The sequence below is a fragment of the Carcharodon carcharias genome, chromosome 18, assembly GCF_017639515.1.
Source record: "Carcharodon carcharias isolate sCarCar2 chromosome 18, sCarCar2.pri, whole genome shotgun sequence".
Lineage (NCBI taxonomy): Eukaryota > Metazoa > Chordata > Chondrichthyes > Lamniformes > Lamnidae > Carcharodon > Carcharodon carcharias.
Window position 1 is genome coordinate 68651600 of NC_054484.1, and position 19637 is coordinate 68671236.

The 19637-nt window shown below is 43.0% G+C and overlaps 1 protein-coding gene across 8 annotated transcripts in view; it reads left to right on the forward strand.

Moving 5' to 3' along the window:
- Positions 1–19637, forward strand: part of sytl5 (synaptotagmin-like 5) — a 262548-nt gene that overhangs the window by 174246 nt on the left and 68665 nt on the right. For all 8 annotated transcript variants that reach the window (XM_041211619.1, XM_041211620.1, XM_041211623.1 and 5 more), the window contains 2 exons: positions 3671–3886; positions 19358–19473. In XM_041211619.1, coding sequence (XP_041067553.1) covers positions 3671–3886; positions 19358–19473 — 332 coding nt within the window. The remainder of the gene's footprint in view (positions 1–3670; positions 3887–19357; positions 19474–19637) is intronic.

Sequence of the window (19637 nt, forward strand, 5' to 3'; positions counted from 1 at the left end):
CAGTGCTGATTGGCATCCACAGCCTGCTTGACTTATTGTGATGGACTTGATGACAAGTTTATTTCAGTCCTCAATCCTGTCTGTTCTGGTGAGCCATTGCTACACACCACCAGAATATCATTGGTTTTGCAGCAGTAAGAAAATTAGACCTCAAAGAGTTTCAGATATAATATTACATAATAGTCTCTAAGAGATAATCATGCAGCTCTACTAGCCATTGTTCTTTAAAGTGACAACTAATAATAGCCCAGGTCTTCCACAGAGCAGCAATCATCATTGGATTGCCACTCCGCTCAAACTTTTCCACACCTGGATGCTGCTCCGCATTTCTTGGCTGGGTTTTTCCAAGCCCTGCAGAGCTCAGTGTCCCTCGGAGAACCCCATCACAGTGCTATAGCATCGGAGGGAAGACAAAACATGCCCCCTTTTTACAGCACTAGCTGCCTATGGCAAGTTTAAATGGCCAGTGTGAATTTTAATGAATGGATAATTGTTAGTGAATGGGTGGGTGGAATGGCAGTTGGGCAGGCTAGTAGGTGGGCAGTACGGAAGGTGGATGAGGTAGTGGGTGGGTCGAAGGTTAATTAGATTGGGTCAGGGTGTGGGAGAATCGAGGGGGCAGTGGTCAGCATGAGCGATTGGGCAGTTAGCTGTGTCGTTACCCAGGCGTTAGACTAGGATTTTTCTGTCTAACATTTCCTGGGTAGCTATCCAGGTAACTACCATGGAACTGTCTGAAGTATCCGACTCAGACATTCGCGGAGGGTCCCGGGGAGCAGGGAATTGCCCATTGAAATTTCAAACTTCCCAGGCAGTTCCCACAGAGTGCAGCATATCGGAACTTCCATGAGGAGAAACCTATTCTCTAAGAGGGTTGTGAGTCTTCGGAATTCTCTACCTCAAAAGGCGGTGGAAGCAGAGCCTTTGAATATTTTTAAGACAGAGCTAGATAGATTCTTGATTAACAAGGGGGTAAAAGGTTATCAGCAGTAGGTAGGAATGTGGGGTTGAGGTTACATTCAGATCAGCCGAGAACTTATTGAATGGCAGAGCAGGCTCGAGGGGCCATGTGGCCTACTCCTGCTCCTAATTTATATGTTCATATGGGTCCCACGCATATCTTGGGTTGTATGTCCTGTCTCCAAAAATCCGGAGAGCACAAGATCTGGACCAATGTTTTGCTGCAAGGGTGGAAATTTTCCAGTGCGCCTAAATTACATTTTTGTAGAGTAACATATCCTTCTTTAAACACTTGTGCATTCCTAAGATAAAGCTGAGTTTTGCCTTCTGTCCCAGGCTGATAAGATTAAAATCTCTTCTACAAACTGAAAGGATCCTTCTACGTGAAATAATTTTAGCACAACTGGTCACAATTCACTACAACATTAAGTAGCAATCTGACTCAAGGCTGTAGAACACGGGTAGAGAGGATGGGTCCGTATTCTGAAACAGTGATCAGAACTACCATCCTGAGCTTGACTATGAGCTAGTTGCCACAAATGTATAAATTGTGTGTTTCTCATTGATCTGCTCACAGATTTTCAAATATTTATTGTACTAGCTTCCTGCTATTACATTGCCTATTCATATTTATTGTATAGCCATTTACTTTATAATGAATGGGAAGAAAATATTAAATTCTCCTGTCCAGTCAAAATTTATAAATAATGCTAGTTTGACATTTTTGAGGTAATTTTTTTAATATCTTGAAACATCCACATCATCGTTGCCACCTTTTGATGTCATTTCTTTATCAGTCACATGGTTACCAGCGATTATGATTAGCAGTTACCATGGGTCAATTACAACTGTGCTATTTTAATCACGTTGTTTATGGATTTCAACCACAGCATTTTAAAAAAGCAGGCAATGATGGGAATGAAACCGTCCGAGCCATTGTGTATAAAATGAAATATGCCAAATTTTTGCTTCACTTAGTCAGCCTTTTACCAGTATTGGTTCCTGCCAGTGTCAGTCAAATGTTTAAAAAAAACAATTGGTCACATATTTATAATTACATGCCTAGAAGACAATACAAACGGCATGCTCATTTGATTACTATTAGGCAATTAGATTGTTCAAAAGGGACATGTACCAATTTTTTTCCATAAAATTTTCTTTTATTCATTCACGGGATATGAGCGTCACTGGCGAGGCCAGCATTTATTGCCCATCCCTAAATACCTTTTGAGAAGGTGTTGGTGAGCTGCCTTCTTGAACTGCTGCAGCCCACAGTGCTGTTGGGGCCTATGTCAATAAGTCAATGCCGGGTAGTCCGTCCAGTTTCATTCCTTTCAGACTTCGTAGCAGTTTGACGCAAATAACTGGTTTGTTCAGCCATTTCAAAGGGCATTTAAGAGTCAACAACATTGCTGTCGGTCTGGAGTCACAGGTATGCCAGACCAGGTAAGGACACCAGGTTTCATTCTCTAAAGGGCATTTGGGCTTTTACGTCAATTGACAATGGTTTCATGGTCATCATCAGACTTTTAATTCCATATTTTTTTTTTAGTTCAAATTTCACCATCTGCCATGGTGGGACTTGAACCCAGGTCCCCAGAGCATTACCCTGGGTCTCTGGATTACGCCCCCTAAACTTATTTTATTGTTGCTTTACTTTTCTAGGTTATTTATTCATTTTATATATCTTGAAATCAAAGAACTAGCAACTTTACCCCAAAGCAATAAAGTTTACCAGTGTTCATCTCTCAATTTCATCCCTGTTGCATTTCTAACGTAAGATGAATGCTTTAACCCTCAATAATGTGAGCCTTTTTGAGCTCATATCCACTATTACACTCTCTCTTTTCCTGATAAACCTTTATTGCTCTTTTCACCTTTGGCATCACGGTCAAACTCCCATTCGTCTCTTCCTTTTTGCTCCGAATCATGCTGCTTTATGATGTAATGGGCACATGCAGCCCTTCAGTACCTTGTGCAAGTGATCAATCATCGAATATGAGCATTATCACATTATGCAATACAATATTTGACAATAGGGCATCATAGGTGAGCCTGATACCCCCTCAACATACATGCGCTTTCCAACAAAGTGAATGCATAGTGACTAGGAACTGATTTCCCTTTGCCCGGTCTGAGGGCACTGGGACGTTCAGTAATTAGCATCAGTTCTTTCCCAGTTGAGATTACCCAAGGCAACATGGATAAAGATCAAATGTGAAATTTTACTGACCTACTAGGTTGATACAATTGCATGTGTGTTTAACCACAAAGTCAACAACATTTTTCTGTATATTTTTTCTGTTATAGACTATTTATAACAAATACTAAGTTCTCAAGTTAAATGCAAAATCAATAGTAAGATTAATGTTTTAGGCCTCAGTACAGTTTTAGATGTACAGTAATACATTTTCCTACAATACTTCAATTGACATTTACTTATCAAACTGAAGTGTGCCGTTCTCTTCTGTTGTCCAGTGATGTATTAGAAACTGATCATCCTTGAAACCACTCAAGCCTAGTTTATCCGATTAACCTTATCTGAACACCATCTAGTGTTAGAGCTGGTATTAAAATGACATCAATCAGAAAATGGTAAAATTGGGTATCTTCTAAGCAGCGATGTGTTGTCAGTAATGACTCTTTATAAATTCATGGTTTAGTTTTGCCATTTTGAAAGTTACTGAGAGAACATTCTGGTTTATTACAGGAGATTAAAGAATGAGCTCATCAAAATCCGTGGTTCTGAGGTAAATCGAAGAAAGCAGCAAATCAGTGATAGAGCCTGTAAACGATGCCAGAAGACATTTGGCCTAATCTTCCTCAGAGGGGACCTGTGCCAGGCATGCAATGACCGTGTGTGTAGAGAATGTCGAGTTATGTTCAACGATGGGACCTGGAAGTGCACTGTGTGTGCTAAAATTGCGTATGTATTTAATCTTAGAGCAAATATTAACCAACGATCAAAATAACTCTGTCATCCAAACGTTTAGTAATCAGGACCCTTTGCGCTATGCGGTTAATCACAGCCACAAGTAATCACAATTACACTGCTCTGGTCTGTTTACCTATTGTCAGCACCCACATTATGAAAGTGTAATGTGCTTTCTCTTCTATGTGTAATTATAAACAAGACACTCTCATCTATGTACTTTATCTAGTAATTAATTACAAAACTGCTAAAGCTTCTCAAAGATGCTATAAAAAGGCACCATCATTTTTTGATGAGTTTATTTTGTATCTGTCAGGGAAAAAACCACCAAGAAGCATCTTCATTTCATCTTGATTTCATCTGGTGCCATTAACACAATGTATGTTTGCCTGCAGCATTACTGCACATGTTCCATCATAACAACACAGGTCATGAACAAATAATTAGTTGCAAATATTCATGGAGATGCTGAACATTAAAAATGGCTTTTATGAAATCCTAATATAATTTATCCTGAGTCAAGGTGATATTAAGCTGAAGTTTCATAGCTCTGCTTTATCACTATAATTTCATTACTATGCCCCAATTTCATTGAAGCCAAAATGAATAGGCTTGTACTGGTCACTAATTGGGCACAACCAAGCCCTGGTTTTCAGCAGCTTAGAAGGAGACTGAGGGCAGCGTTTTCCACTCCCTCCCGCGGCAGCCATCATGGCAGGCTGGAGAGGAAAAATCAGTTTCCTGCTGCCGTAAAAACAGGTTGCCATCATCTGCTCTCAATGATGGTGCACATTTCCCACCATGCCATGTTGGGAACGCCATTTAAATAGATTTGAATATTATGAATGCCTATTATCAAGACAGCTTGCAGGAATCACATTCCCCCCACCAACCCCACGCCGGATCCACAGGCCACGCCGGCGTCTAATTAAACTGGTAGGTTTTGCAATCACATATAAACAACGTGCACCTGGTGACCTGCACTTAACTCGTGACTTCGAAGTTTGTTTGCCAACCTTGCACCGTGTAGTGCTCACCGCACCTTGGACTCCACGCCGGCTTCACATGCAACACCGTATCGCCCTCGGGAATTTCAGAGGCAAGGCTGCACATACCAGACTAGCAGTAAGGCAGGGGTGGGTTGTAATGTGCTGCAGGGCAAGGGCTCGACTGCGGGTGGGGTGAGGAGACAAGACGGAGGCAAAGGAAGGGGCTATAGGGCAAGGGCTCGACTAGCAAGGGAGGCTGGGGAAGGTTACACTGAGAAACATGACGGGGGCAGGTGTAAGGGGAAGTGTCTTCTGGCCGCAATGGGGAGAGAGTCTCCTACAGAAGGACATAAGCAAGCTGGGGCCAGAAAGGTAGGATTGCAGAGTGAAGAAATGCTACAGTTTACATTGCTGAGCTTGCACAGACTGTCCTTGTCCCAGTCCAGGAAGGGGGACGGCATGTCAGTCCAGTGTCAGTCGTGTGCAGGGCGTGGTTGTAGCATCATGAGCATCAGTCTGGGGGATCTCTGACATAATACTGGGCCACAGATGGTGCACTCACAAGGGAGGCATCGGCAGCCTTTGGATGGGGAAAAGGTCATGTTAAAGGTCCCATGGGAAGCGTTCCATATGTTGCTGTGCAATAGGCCTCAAGATGGGAAGGTCCACATGGGACATAGGCACATCCACCTCAAATAATTTAGGGATATCCATCATCACAATGGGATTAAACAGTACAGGGGGAGGACTGAGAATTATGGAAGGAGGGAACCTGAATATTATGCTCCTCCAGGATGATGGGAGGGATTTCCACAGTCACAGAGGGAGGGTCTAAGTTGACTTTGTAGTAAAACCTCAGCATCACCATCTTGAAACCTGAAGTGGTGATGCAGTTGAAAATAAAGATGAGAAATAATTCTGCTAGGGAGGGCTCTGAGAGCCTTTGGAGGATTGCTACACTGCACTGGGGGAGTAGTTAAAGGGGCACCCAACTGAACTCTGTATTACCAAATGAGGAGAGATGCAGATGAGTGAGAGCCAGTGTTGCCGATGCTTCTGCATGTCCAGAGATCTGGTGGCTCACATCTGCCACATTCTGCAGGAGTTGACGCAGTAGGGACTCGGACAACATACAGTGGCTCTGAAAGTCATCGCCGCACTTAACGTCTATGCGAGTGTCTCTTTCCAGGACTCCAGTGGGGACCTCTGCGGCATCTCTCAAGCTTCTACACACATGTATACAGGAGGTAACAGATGCCCTTTTTTCCAATGCACTTCACTAGAGATCAAGCAAGCTAAGATGCCAGAGCACTGGGCTTTTCTGCTATTTCCAGATTCCCTTGGGTGTAGGGTGTCATCAAAAGCATTCATGTGGCTATAAAAGCTCCCTGGCAACAAGCTTTCCAAGATATCAACAGGAAAGGGTTCCACTCACTCAAAGTGCAGCTGGTCTGTGACCACAAGAAAAAAATCATGCAGGTTTGTGCATGATAATCGGGAAGTTGCCACAACCCCTATATCTTGAGCAAATCGCAGATCCCGGACATCTTCGAGGGACCACACATAATGCAGGGTTGGCTCATTGGTGACAAAGGATGCCAACAAAGGATGTGGCTGATGACCCTCATGCGGCTGCCACAAGATCCAGCTGAGAGAAGAAACAATAATGCCCATAATGCTACCTGAACATTGGTAGAGCAGAGCATTGGCATCTTGAAGATACAATTCTGATGCCTCAACAGATCTGGTGAAGCACTCCAGTACATTTCCCAGAGGTTCTCTCAGATCAGCACCGTCTGCTGTGCGCTGCACAACCTGGCGCTGCAAAGGTGGGAGGACTTGCCAGATACTGACATGGAGGAGCTGCATGTATCCTTCAATGAGGAGGACATCGAAAGGGATGAGGATGATGAGGTCAAGGAAGACGTGGTTGCAGGGGAAAAGACCATTGTACGGGCCAGACAAGACAGGCATACAAAATGAGACCCTCATAGCCACCAGATTCCGTGAGGAGGATGATGAGTAGTACTGAGTTTACTGTTGGACAAGTGCCCTCCATCATGGGCCAACATGAACGCCAGTGTTGCCATTCCTCTCATTTCAACCATCCACTTCAATCTGAAAGTGAGTGCTTACACATCAGGTTCACCAATGTCCTTCCTGATCTTTTGAAGGACGATGAAGCTTCAGGAGTATGTGTCCTCGCTAAGATGTGGTGCTAACTGGAGGAGGGAATCCTGGCATCAGACGTCAGAAGATGCTGCCTCTTCAAGCATATCTCCAGGATTCTGGTTGCTATGATAGCCTACAGGAAACAGGAGATGTTCTACAATACTCATAGCTGTATACCTTCAGTCAGACAAAGCTCCTCAAGGAAATCCATCTCCAGCAACAGATAACACATTCTGTGTAACCTCGATGGTGATACTGATAGGCAACACTTGTACCAAGGCAGCCGAGGATGTTCCTCAGGTGTTAATCTATTTTGAGGTCACTCAGTCCTCTGTCACCATCTCTATCACACTGACATCTGACACTGTCATTTAGGGATGTGGGCCTGCATTTAGCCAAACCTTTCAAAGGCGCTGGAGCACAGGATGACCATGTTCACACACTTGCCTGCCATACATCAAAATGCCTCCTCTTTAATACAAATAATCTCCCCTAATGTCCAGCCCTGGTCCTTGTGAACTCGAAAATGCAAACACACCATGGAACCGTCAAGGTGACTCTTCAGTGATAATAAAGAGCACACATCAGATTCATTACATCCTCATTCCTAGCCCATTGCTGCCTTCAACATTGTCATCCCATCAAGCTAACATATGCGCATCGAGAGCACGCTCAAAATCTCCATTGCCTGCAACACTTTACCATTTGGATTCATCATCGCTGACCTCGAATGTTTAGGTGAAGGACGCTAAGCAGAATGTATGGCACAGGACTGCATCCCTACATTGTGCGAGAGCCTTAGGGGCACAATACAGGTAATTACATTGTGAGAAACAGTGCCAGGACAGTAATGTGGCTACAATGGGCAGATCTCCGCACATTGAAATGGGAAGGTGCTGACACTTATTGGTGCACTTTGCAGATGTACACTTGGAGAGTCGGCAATGTGCAAGGCAGAAGGGAGCACGCACAAACTCTGAATATGGGCTCATAGATTGAAAGCCTTGCCGGATGACAGAGAGTACATGGAGTTCCAGGAACTATTCCCCTTTTCCAGGCATTTCGACATCTATTCTTCTACACTACACCTTCACCTTTCCTTCACCTTTCAAGGATGCAGATGAGTTGACTGAACACCTCAGTCTCAATCTTACACAGCCAAGAATGAACATGATGAGGACCAGCAAGGCATGTGAACGAGTTGCCTTCCACAAGCACAATCTAGAATGAGGGTGAGTCATCACTGATGTCAGAAATGAGCTGAGAGCACAGTTCATTTCTGACAACACACACCACAACACACTGTAGTGAGATGGATGCACACAACATTGAACAGGCCACATGGTAGCGACATTTGCGATAAGTGGAGGGGGGGACCATGGTGTTACACCTGACTGACCACAACACAGCTCGGGGCAAAGAGGAGGCATACACAAGTGGAGATGTGAAATGGGTGCCATTTTATTTACAAAAGTGAGAAGTATATACATGTGGTGAACAGCTTGCCACCGTTGTGCTCCTAATATTTCTTGGTCTTCCTACACCTACCGTTACGTATTGGTGCATCCCTGACATCCACAGCAGAAGTGGAGGCACCCTGCTGACTGCTACGCCTAGTTGTCTGTGACAAATTTGGGGAGCATCCTCTGGAGGGCTGAGACCTAGAGGGCACTGGCCTGCTTTTGGGTTTCCTGCTGTGGGGTAGGTGTACCCTCCACGGCCTGTGGAGTTAGAGCTGATGGAGTCACTGGAAGAAGGGATTGGGATTGGCTGAACACTCCCAGAGTCACCTGGATGGATGGCCTCGGGGTGTCCAGCTGCTGGTCCTCATACCTATGGGTGCCTGAGGGCCCCTGGCTGATCCTTGAGGAGAAGGGGAAGCTCGAGTGAGATCAAGGTGCCCTGGCCCCCTCTTGTGTCGCCACTGCTGGATGCTGCCAATGCCTACAATGATGAAGTGCAACTCCTGCAACAGCACAGGCGCTTTGTCCTGGGCCAAGGTCTCCATGACGGCCACCATCCTATCAGTGTTAACCTCTGTGCTCTGGAATGCTGGCGCTATAATATCAGACTGAATCTGGATGGACTACCCCATCGTATGTTGCACTCTGTGAAATACAGTTGACAGCCCTTCCTGACATTCCCCTCAATGTCACCCAAGCTGCACTAACTAAGTTAGGACTGAGTCCGGAGGCTTATCACCTGACTCGGACTCAGCAGAATCCTGGCCTCCAGCAGTGCCAGCTACCTTGGATATTCCTGTTTCTGCCTGCTGTGGACCAGATTGTGTGCTGTGCTCACCAGCTTGTGACCCCAAGCCTGCTCTAGAACTAGGTCCCATCGAGGTATGTGTCTCTGCACTGGTGGAGAGTGTGGGTGAGCACCGTGCCAGGTCTTCTCCACGACTTTGTTCAGCATCCTCATCCAAGGTCACCATCTCCATCACATTGACATCCAACACTCTCAGTCCTCAGGATTTAAGATGAGGGGCTGGCTCATGGTCTCCCCAAAGCACTCTCCAGAGGTGCCTATGAAAGAGAGTAGAGAAAATTAGTGCATGGCAGGCAACTCCAAAACAGGACAATGGACTCTCAAAATCATAGACTCATAGACACTTACAGCACAGAAGGAGGCCATTCAGCCCATTGTGTCCGCACTAGTCAACAAAGATCTGACTACACTAATCCCATTTTCCAGCACTTAGCCCATAGCCCTGGAGGCTTTTGCAAAGCAAGCAAATATCTAAATACTTCTTAAATATTACGAAAGTTTCTGATTCAACTTTCCTTTCAGGCAGTGAGTTCCAGACTCCCAGCACCCTCTGGGTGGAAAAAATGTCTTCTCTTCGCCTTCTACCTCTTACCTTAAATTTATGTCCCCTGGTTATTGACCCCTCTACTAATGGGAAAAGTGCCTTCCTGTCCGCCCCTCAAATCATTGTCTGAGGGATCAGCTGGTGTAGGATCCTCACTTGGGTGTGCACTGCCGACCTCTCCGTCGCCACATGAATGGTCCCAGTCCTCTCCGGCCAGCTTAATATTGTGGGTGAGCTTGTCCTGCATAAAGACAGATGGAAAAAGTATGAGCAGCATGCAAGCCAAAGCAGAAGACAAGGATGCCTGCCTTGTGTGGGTGGTGAGTGGAGCCATCCACAGGATGAGGACGTAAGCTAAAAAGGATATGAGCCCAGCTGAAGATGTGAAGGTGTGTGTGAGAAAGCAAGTGGTGATGTCTCTTGAGCTGACAGTGTGAGAAGTTCCTGTGGAGTGTCGTCCTGCGAATGTCCGATGAGCTTGTGAGTGTGTGAGTTATGATTGATGAGCTGATTGGCTTACCCTGGCAGAGCAGATGAGATCATTCATCTTCTTTCTGCACTAGATGGCTGACCTCTTCTACATGGCATTGGCGCTCACCGCTGTGGCCACTGCCTCCCAAGCCGCAGTTGAGAACAACTGGGCGTCCGGCCTGAACATAGTTGCTGCAACCAAGCTCTTGCCCACACAACACACGTTGAAGCTAGTTTCCAGAGGAAACTCAAGACCAGTGCAGCCCTTGTAGACCTGTCACCTGCCTATTATACAGTCTGCATTAAAGTCCTGATGCTGAAACTCATAAGGATTGCCCCAAAACACTATGCCTTCCTTGGGCAATGCTAAGCAATAGATGGCTACGTGTCCATCTTGACGACAAAGTCAGCTCACCTTGATCCCTCAACAGTGGACTGCACAAGGATCAGTACTGGCACCGGCGCTTTTCAATGTCTACATGAGCAACATGCCGCCAACAAAGTTGCGCAAATTTGCTAATGCGGATGATCTAGCCCTAGCAGCACAAGCAGCCACCTTTGTCGACATCGAGTTCACTTTGAACAGGGGCCTCAACATCATGTTTGAGTAATTCCAGAAATGGAGGCTCAAACCAAACCGTCACAAAACAACAGTCACCTCATTTCATCTTAATAACAGGAATGCCTAATGCATCCTTGACTGTGACCTTCTGTGACAACCTTGTACAACAAGACCCCAGTCCGACTTACCTCGGAGTGAAACTGGATCACACGCTAACACCACCTGGTGAAGGTGGCCACCAAGACAAAGTCAAAAGTGAACTTGATCCAAAACTGGCAAACATCAGCTAGGGAGCCTCTGCATAGTACTACAGATTTCAGCAATTACCCTTGTGTACTTTGTAGCTGAGTACTCTGCACTGGAATGGACTAGAAGTAGCCACAATCGGCTGGTTGATATTCAACTGAACACTGTAATGAGATGCATCACTGGAACCCTCAAATCGACCCCAACACCCTGGCAACCCATGCTGGCACACATTGCCCACCCCACCAATCTGCCATGATGCAGCGACCCTCTGTGAAGCTCAGCAAATCAAGGAAAATAAAATGCCTTGCCATCCACCAGGATCTCTCCAATGTCCCTCACCTTCGCTTGAAGTCACATAAGCCCTTTTGGACCCATGCACACACCCTCAGGCAATGTGATTTCAATCCTGAAGAAACTTGGAAAAATGAATGGTCCCCACACTAAGTCATGAAGAAAGACCGCACACAGTCCCTGGTTTTGAACTCCCACGTGGCTCATGGACATCCCTAAACCATATCCGTACAAACCATGACAGATGCAAATACCTGATGCACGGATGGAAAATTAAAAACTCTTCTGCATGTGACTATGATCACCCAGAACAGACCATGGAACACATAACAACTCAATGCCCAACTCATAAATACGAAAGAGGTATTACAGCAATACACATTGCCACTGTTGACGTAAAATCCTGGCTTGACCACCTTAATGTAAAATTATAGTTATTGCTCAATACCCAGTCATACAAAAGAAGAAGAAGGATATTGCCTGACACTACTGTGGTATGAATGTTCCTTGCCACTTATAGCCCAAGCCTGATTGTTGACCAGGCCTTGCTCCGTATCACCATGGACTGCTTCAGTATCTGAAGAGTTATGACTGGGATTGAACAATGTAATCATTACAGAACATCCCACTTCTGATCTTATGATGGAGGGAAGGTCATTGATGAAGAAGCTGAAGATGCTTAAGCCTAGGACACTGGCCTGAGGAACTCCTGCAGTGATGTCCTGGGCTGAGATGACTGGTTTCCAACAATCACAACCATTTTCTTTTGTGCTAGGTATGACTCCAGCCAGTGGATAGTTTTCCTCCTAATTTCCATTGACTTCAATTTTACTAGTGCTCCTCAATGCTGTTTTGATTCAAACACTACCTTAATGTCAAGGTCAGTCACTCGCACGACACTTCTGGAATCCAGCTGTTTTGTCCACACAAACTGAGCATCATTAAGCACGTTTTTGTTGAGTAAGTTCTGCTTGATTGTACTGTCAACACCACCTTCCATCACCTGTTTCTGATTGAGAGGGGTGGTAATAGGCCAGATTGGATTTGTCTTGTCCTGCCTTTTCTGGACAGGTCATACCAGGTCAATTTTCCACATTGTGTTGTAGCTGCACCAGAACAGCTTGACTGGGGTGCAGCTAGTTCTGGAGCACAAGTCTTCAACACTACAGGTGCATGTTATTGGGATCCATTTGCTGTATTCATTGCCTGATACCATGTAAAATGAATCAAATATGCTGAAGACTGGCAACTGTGACACCGAGGACCTAGGGAGGAGGCCAGGGTGGATCAATTGGTACTTCTGGCTGAAGATGATTGTAGGGGCTTCATCCTTGTCTTTTGCACTTGTGCTGAGCTCTGTTATCATTCAGGATGGAGATGTCCGAGGAACCTCCTCTTCCCAATTGTTGTTTAATTGTCTACCATCATTCCTGATACACAGTCTCAGTCTACTGAATTTCTCTTCATCGGATAATCCCCACAAGCCCATAATTCAGTCTAATAAACCTTTGCTGCACTTCCTCCAAGACTAGTACATTCTTCCGTAGATAAGGAGATCAACATTGTGCACGGCACTCTGTGTTCCGGCCAACGCCCTATATCATTTTAGTAAAACTTCTTAATTATTCAAAGGATTCGATGAGGGTGGCCAAGCAAGACTTTCCTTTTTGAAATTCATGCTGGCTATTTATAAATAGTCATTTGGTAGTACAGACCTTGAATATTGCTGAGAAAAAGACGTCGAAGCTTTTCATCTTGCATTTGTCAGGACACTTCGCAAAAATATCAATACAAGGGGAAAACAACAATTTATACTGTATGCACTGTGGCACTATATCTTGGTGACCTAGGTCCGCCACTATTGCATGAATCAGTATTCAATGAATTTATGAATGTGGCAACTCGTGCAATTGAGTTCAGTTTTAATGACACCATGTATGCCCAAATAGATGGTGTTGCCATGGGACCCCCTCTAGGCCTAGGTCTCGCAAATATCTTTGTTGGGTTCCGTGAAAAACATGCCTTCGATGGAATGATACCTAACCTCCTATCCCTTGTACATTTCTAATATGTGGATGATACGTTCGCTATATTTAGATCTGCAGCTGCATGTAACAATTTCATTATGTCTTAGTGTGCTCTATCCTGCATTCAAATTCATCTTTGAAATGGAGCAGTCAAATGAACTCCCGTTCTTTGAAATATTAGTCAAGAAATCTGCTAGGGTCTTCTCGACCACGGTCTACCGCAAGCTTACATTTACTGGTTAATATATGCATTGGGATTTTTACAGTTCCACAAGCTGTAAGATTGGTCTTATCGGCAATCTTGTAAATAGGACCTGAGCCATTTGCTCACCATGCAAGCTTGATGCCAAAATAGGGCACATCAAAGGCATCCTGCACGATAATGGCTACCCTGATCAGATCATTTTGCGCTGTATATCACACAAATTCATGAACAGGCCTAATGCTGTTGCTTCTGGTCCTGAAAAGTGCCCTGTATACCACAGATGAGGGCAAGGTATTGCAAAAATTTGAGCAACAGATAAGATAGCTGTTTCACGCTGCTACTATGCAGTAGCAACACGAGTGGTATTCGCCACTAACAGGATGCTGCCATCAAGCCAAAAAGACGTTCTGCCTATCATACAAATGAGCAATGTGATATATGAATTTCAGTGCCAGCATGATGCTAGGTATGTAGGCCAAATGTCCCAAAGACTGGCGATCATATTAAACAGCATATGCCAGCCATTGTTTGCAATGGGCAAAGTACAGACCATACGCAACCAGACCGTGCTTGCAAAACTCAAAACACAGTATCCAACATTAGATGTAATTCCGTGATGGGACAATATTTGCTAAATAATCCTCAGTGTGCTAAGAATTCCGCTGACAACCAGTTTAAGATTGTCAGTTGGGCTCGCAGTTTGGTGCATTTGTGTGTACTAGAAGCTACATATATTAGTACACAAGGTCCTGTTCTCTACAGACAGAAAGAACATGTACACACATTGTGCCTCTTTCAGATAAACAAAATAAGTGACAGCCATTCGCTGACTCATTCCTCAGGGCAATGTCTTAACCAATCAGGGTCAAGCTGCCTGGTTTAAATTTCAAACAATGCTTGGCAATTAACTGTCAGCCATCATCACTGGTGCATTCTCCATGGCGATGCCTCTACCATTTGCCAACCAATCAGCACTCTCTTCACATACAATATAAATTGTTATCCCCTTATATTGTTATTCTTGCAAAGTGTCCTTGTGAGTGCAAGACAAAAAGCTTCAACATGTCTCTTTTGACTATTTATAATTATATTTTTGGTTTGGAGATGTTTTTATACTTTTACTTTAGGGGGGATTCCATTATTTTTCCTACAACTGATGTTAAGCTGTCTGGTGATTTCTAGTTCCCTTGACATGTTGCATCTCGCTTCTTAAATATAGATATAACATTTGTTCACCATCTGTCCAAGGCACTGCACCTTTTTCTAGCAAAATATTAAATAATAATAATGCCACTGCGATGTCTTTCCTATTAAAATGTGCAGGTGCAACCTGTCCCGTGCAATCTCTCTTATTCTGTGTGTGATTCAGTTTATTTAATCTTTCTCCATTTTTTTGTTCATTTTAAATGCAATAATATCATCTTCTGATGTTACGTCCACTTTATCACGCACCCTGGTAAATACTGAAGAAAAAATAATGATTTGATATTTTGGCCATTTTGCTATCATTGCCTGTGATTTTATCCTGACCATCGTTTAGTGGCCCTATTTCCATCCCGATTTTCCTCATTTTTATATATGCCTCTGCAAAATATTTTACGGTTTTGTTTTAGGTTCCTTGATAATTGAAATGCTTAGTTCCTCTTTGCCTTACAAATAGTTTTTATTTAAACTTCTCTCCTGGTGTCTTTGTTATCACAGAATCAGAATCAGTGCAGAAGGGGCCCTTCGGCCCATCGAGTCTGCACCAACATGTGAGAAACACCTGACCTACCTACCTAATCCCATTTACCAGCATTTGGCCCATATCCTTGAATGTTATGACGTGCCAAGTGCTCATCCAGGTACTTTTTAAAGGATGTGAGGCAACCTCCCAGGCAATGCATTGCAGACCGTCACCAACCTCTGGGTAAAAAAACTTTTTCCTCACATTCCCCCTAAACCTCCTGCCCCTCGCCTTGAACTTATGTCCCCTTGTGACTGACCCTTCAACTAAGGGGAACAGCTGCTCCCTATCCACCTTGTCCATGCCCCTCATATGTTCTGTCTAGCTGTTCATGTACTTAATGTCTATCCCTTTCCTTACGGTCAAATTTTCCTTTGTTTTATTTCGTCCATAGTGTCTCTTTGGTGCTTAGTTTGTTCTTCTTTTGTAGCAGAATATATTTTTCGGGTTCTGTTAAACGCTATTCTAAATGTTTCCCCTTACTGTTCTACATCATTGTTTAAGCAAATTGTTACTTTTCCAATTCTAGTCTCCGCTCCTCCAGAATCAGCTTTTCCCCAATCTGTTACCCTGTCCTTCGCCATGTTTATGTCCTTATTTATCATCCTAAACCATTTGGTATTATGGTCATTTCACTACTTTATACTTCTTTTATCTGCTCTGGTTAATTATCCATTAACAGACCAACTAGTCAATTGTCCCTTGTTGGACTTCTCACATACTGAGTTAGAAAGGAGTCCTGTACATATTGTAGGAACTCCATTCCCTTACACCCGTTACCTTCCTCTTCTGACTACTTAATTTTGGAGTGGTTGAAATCCCCCTGATGATCATTCTGGTTTTTACTAATTTCCCTAATTTGTATACATATTTCTTCCTCTACTTCCACTATTAGGTGGTCAGTATGCTGCGTGATTAATCCTTTTTTAAAATCTCTGTCTACCTTTTGAGCCATGGTGCTTTGATCTGCATTGTGGCTGTTCTCCTCACTATCTTTTTCCTTATCATCACAGGTAGCAAGTACACTGTGCCTGCTGGACAGAACCAGTGTCTTCAAGACCTCTCAACCTGTCCCAAGATCGGCCTTCCTGGCTCCCTGATAATAACACCTTGAATCTGTACTTTCATGTAGCTGTGCTTTCTTCTAGGCTTTGAATAAAGCTATCCAAAAATTTATCTCCATGTCTTACGTTTTGGAGTGTCTCTAACTCCCACTTCACCTCAATGACTCTGAGCCGAGTGACTTAAAGCAGAGACATTTCTTGCAGTTGTGGGAACCCAGGAAAATCTCACTGTACACAAACCCTTGCATAATACAGCCCAGACACATAGCCTGCCCTGCCAATTCTAGACTATTTTGTTTACTTGTTTTTTGATAATCTGAATTAAAATTAGGTAGAAAATTTCTTTTAAAAAAAATGACTTCCTGTTTACTCACCCTCCAAACTTCTTTTCCATGTTTGCCATGTCATCATTCTATAAGATTTTCCCTTGAGTTAATATTGCTGCCCATTCTTTTTAAATCAGGTTTAATATTTGCTATTAATTATCCTGAATATTTAACTACATAATAATAGTTAAATTTTTTTTAAAGTGTATAATAAATTGAATACTTCATTTAATTTCCTCCCGATTCCTCACTTGAACTGATTTTGGGGTTTCGTTTTGGGGATTTCATTGCTAGGCTAGGTTGCCATGGATCTACTATTTAAAGTGTTCTGGTTCCCACACTTTCTACCTGCTAGCCTGGGCTTCTGCGGGTATCTCTTTTTAACACTTGTACCTAATGGCATAATTGAAATCAATGGAATGAAAGTAAGGAGGATTCTACAGCAGCTGAGTTTTCCACTCTGCTAGAAACTGAAAATTATTTCAATCAAATCCATATAAGAAAATAATCAATATGGTGTGTATTTATATAAAAAAGACTGTGCTGAAGTAGGGAGATGCACAGTCACTAAGTTTCTCTGTCTTCAAAATACAAACTTGCAGAATCTTAGTGTGGAATTATCACATTGCAGTTCCTAACCGCTGTTAAGAGGGACAGTAAGGGAATCCATTTCTAAAGTGTGCTGCGTTACAGAAAAGGCATTCTGAAAATGCAAAGACTGAAGTTTGCTGATCAGAAAAGGACAAAAATATGGAGCAAGAAAGCAAATAAAGGAGAAGGGAAGGAGGCAGAAGAGTAAGAGAAGAGCAGGTCAGAGAGAAAAAGAGATTGAGGGGTGAAGAAGAAACAGCAGAGGTAGGAAGAAGGAGATGGTGTCAGCTTGGTTCAATTATTATGGTACTGTCACCTCTAGGTCAGGAGATTGTAAGTTTTTGCATTACTCTAGGAACACTCTAGAGTGGCACTGAGCATATGGTACATTATCAGAGATACCCACTTTCTGATGAGATGTTATACAAAAGACCCATCCAGAGCAAAATTAAGAATTCTGTGGGCTCTGGGCATGAAGAACATTTGGGCATCTTCTGATCCATCAAATCCCTATCCCAACAGAGAAGGCCGGGTTGCTGTTCCCAGGCGCTGGGGTGCACATGAGCTGATGAGCTACTTTTTGCTCTAATGGAGCTGAGCACAGTGATGCTGAGCTCCTGCTTGGAATAACAAGTGGGTTTCCTATTGAACACTGTTCATTACTGTTCATTATCCTTAGCTGAGACCTCTGAGCCAGGACCCCATAGGCGTCAAAGAAAAGTTGGGGTGATACCTCTTAATTGGGAGCCATTTAGTAAAGTTTGAAGGTTTTCTTTAAATAAATGCGGAGAGGAATTTTGTATTTGGGCGCACAGATTACTACTTTCTTTCCCTTAGTAATATTGTTTAGTCTATGCCATTTATTTGTCGGAAAAGGTTTGAAAGGATTAACTTTAGGATTCCTTTGACCCTTCGTGAGAGAATGGTAACCTAAAAAATGGATTCAGGTTCCCATCGTAATTTTTGTTGTAATAATTCTGTGATCTTGCCCAATATACAGGACATTCCATCAGATATTATTTCAGATAAATTAAATTTAGTTAATGAACTTAATATGGAAAAAAGGGGTGTAAAGCACAGGGAATAAGGTACATGATCCATAGACCTCATCTGCATAAAAATAATCTCTATGTTGATACTTTCTTAATTTAGGCACCTTTTGTATAAGTGGGCAGTGGGTTTCGAATGAGGTAAGACAATAAAAATGAAGAAGGATAGCTCACAGACATTAGGACAAAAGATTGCTTGCGGTATTTTGTGATCTCAAGCAGATCGTACAAGGCCTACATTGAAATTGGGGTCCTAAAACCAGCATTTTACCTCTGTTCTAAAATGCTACAGATGACAACTGAGTAGGAAATGGTTGCTCAGGAATATGATTAAGAATGACTAATGCATTACTGCCCACTGGGTGAGATTTAAGCTCTCCATTACAGCATCTTTAATAATGATAACCTCTAAATACAAGTGTTTCTCAAGAATTAGGGAGAGCTGGATTCCAGATTTTTTTACAGAAATCCTATAAACTATTGCTCTTGGAAACATTCTTTATTAACCTTCTAATCCATAATAGTTTTTTTTCAAAAATATAATTTCCCCTTGTATATCTTTAAAATATGCTGTTGTTAGGGAGAGTTTTCTTTAGAGATGGAAAATAAACACTGTCCCTAAAAAAGAAAGTAATCATAAAAGTAGCAGCACAAAATTGGATGTCATGGTATCTTTCTGAATTAAATCTCTAACTGTTTTAAAATTGCTCTGTATTGTTGTAAACAACAATGCTCAAAATATGCATCAAGTAAAATATGAATCCGTAAATGAGGGGTTTCTTAATTATTTGCCAGATTTAGTTAATGTCAATTGTGATCAATACAAAAGGTCAAATACAAAAGAGGTTTTAAAATGTAATATTAGCAGTTTTTGAGAATTACTTCTTGTGTACAGAAGCTGCTGTTCCATTGTTCTTTCTTTAAACAGGCAGCTGAGGGTTGTCACTGGTGAGTGGTTTTTTGAAGAGAGATCAAAGCGATTTGAACCTGCATCAGGAATGGGATGCGAAATCATCAAGCAATCCATCGTCAGAAAACCTATAGGTAGGGACCATTGGACATGTCTCTTCCTGCACTTCATAGATACCGACTAAACTTACCAGAGAAATTTTGTCCTTGCTAATTCCAGTATAGGTACCCTTTTAAGGTTCTTAATGGTAAGCCTTAAATACTGTCAAATAACCTTTGTCTTTCTGAAAATTAACTTC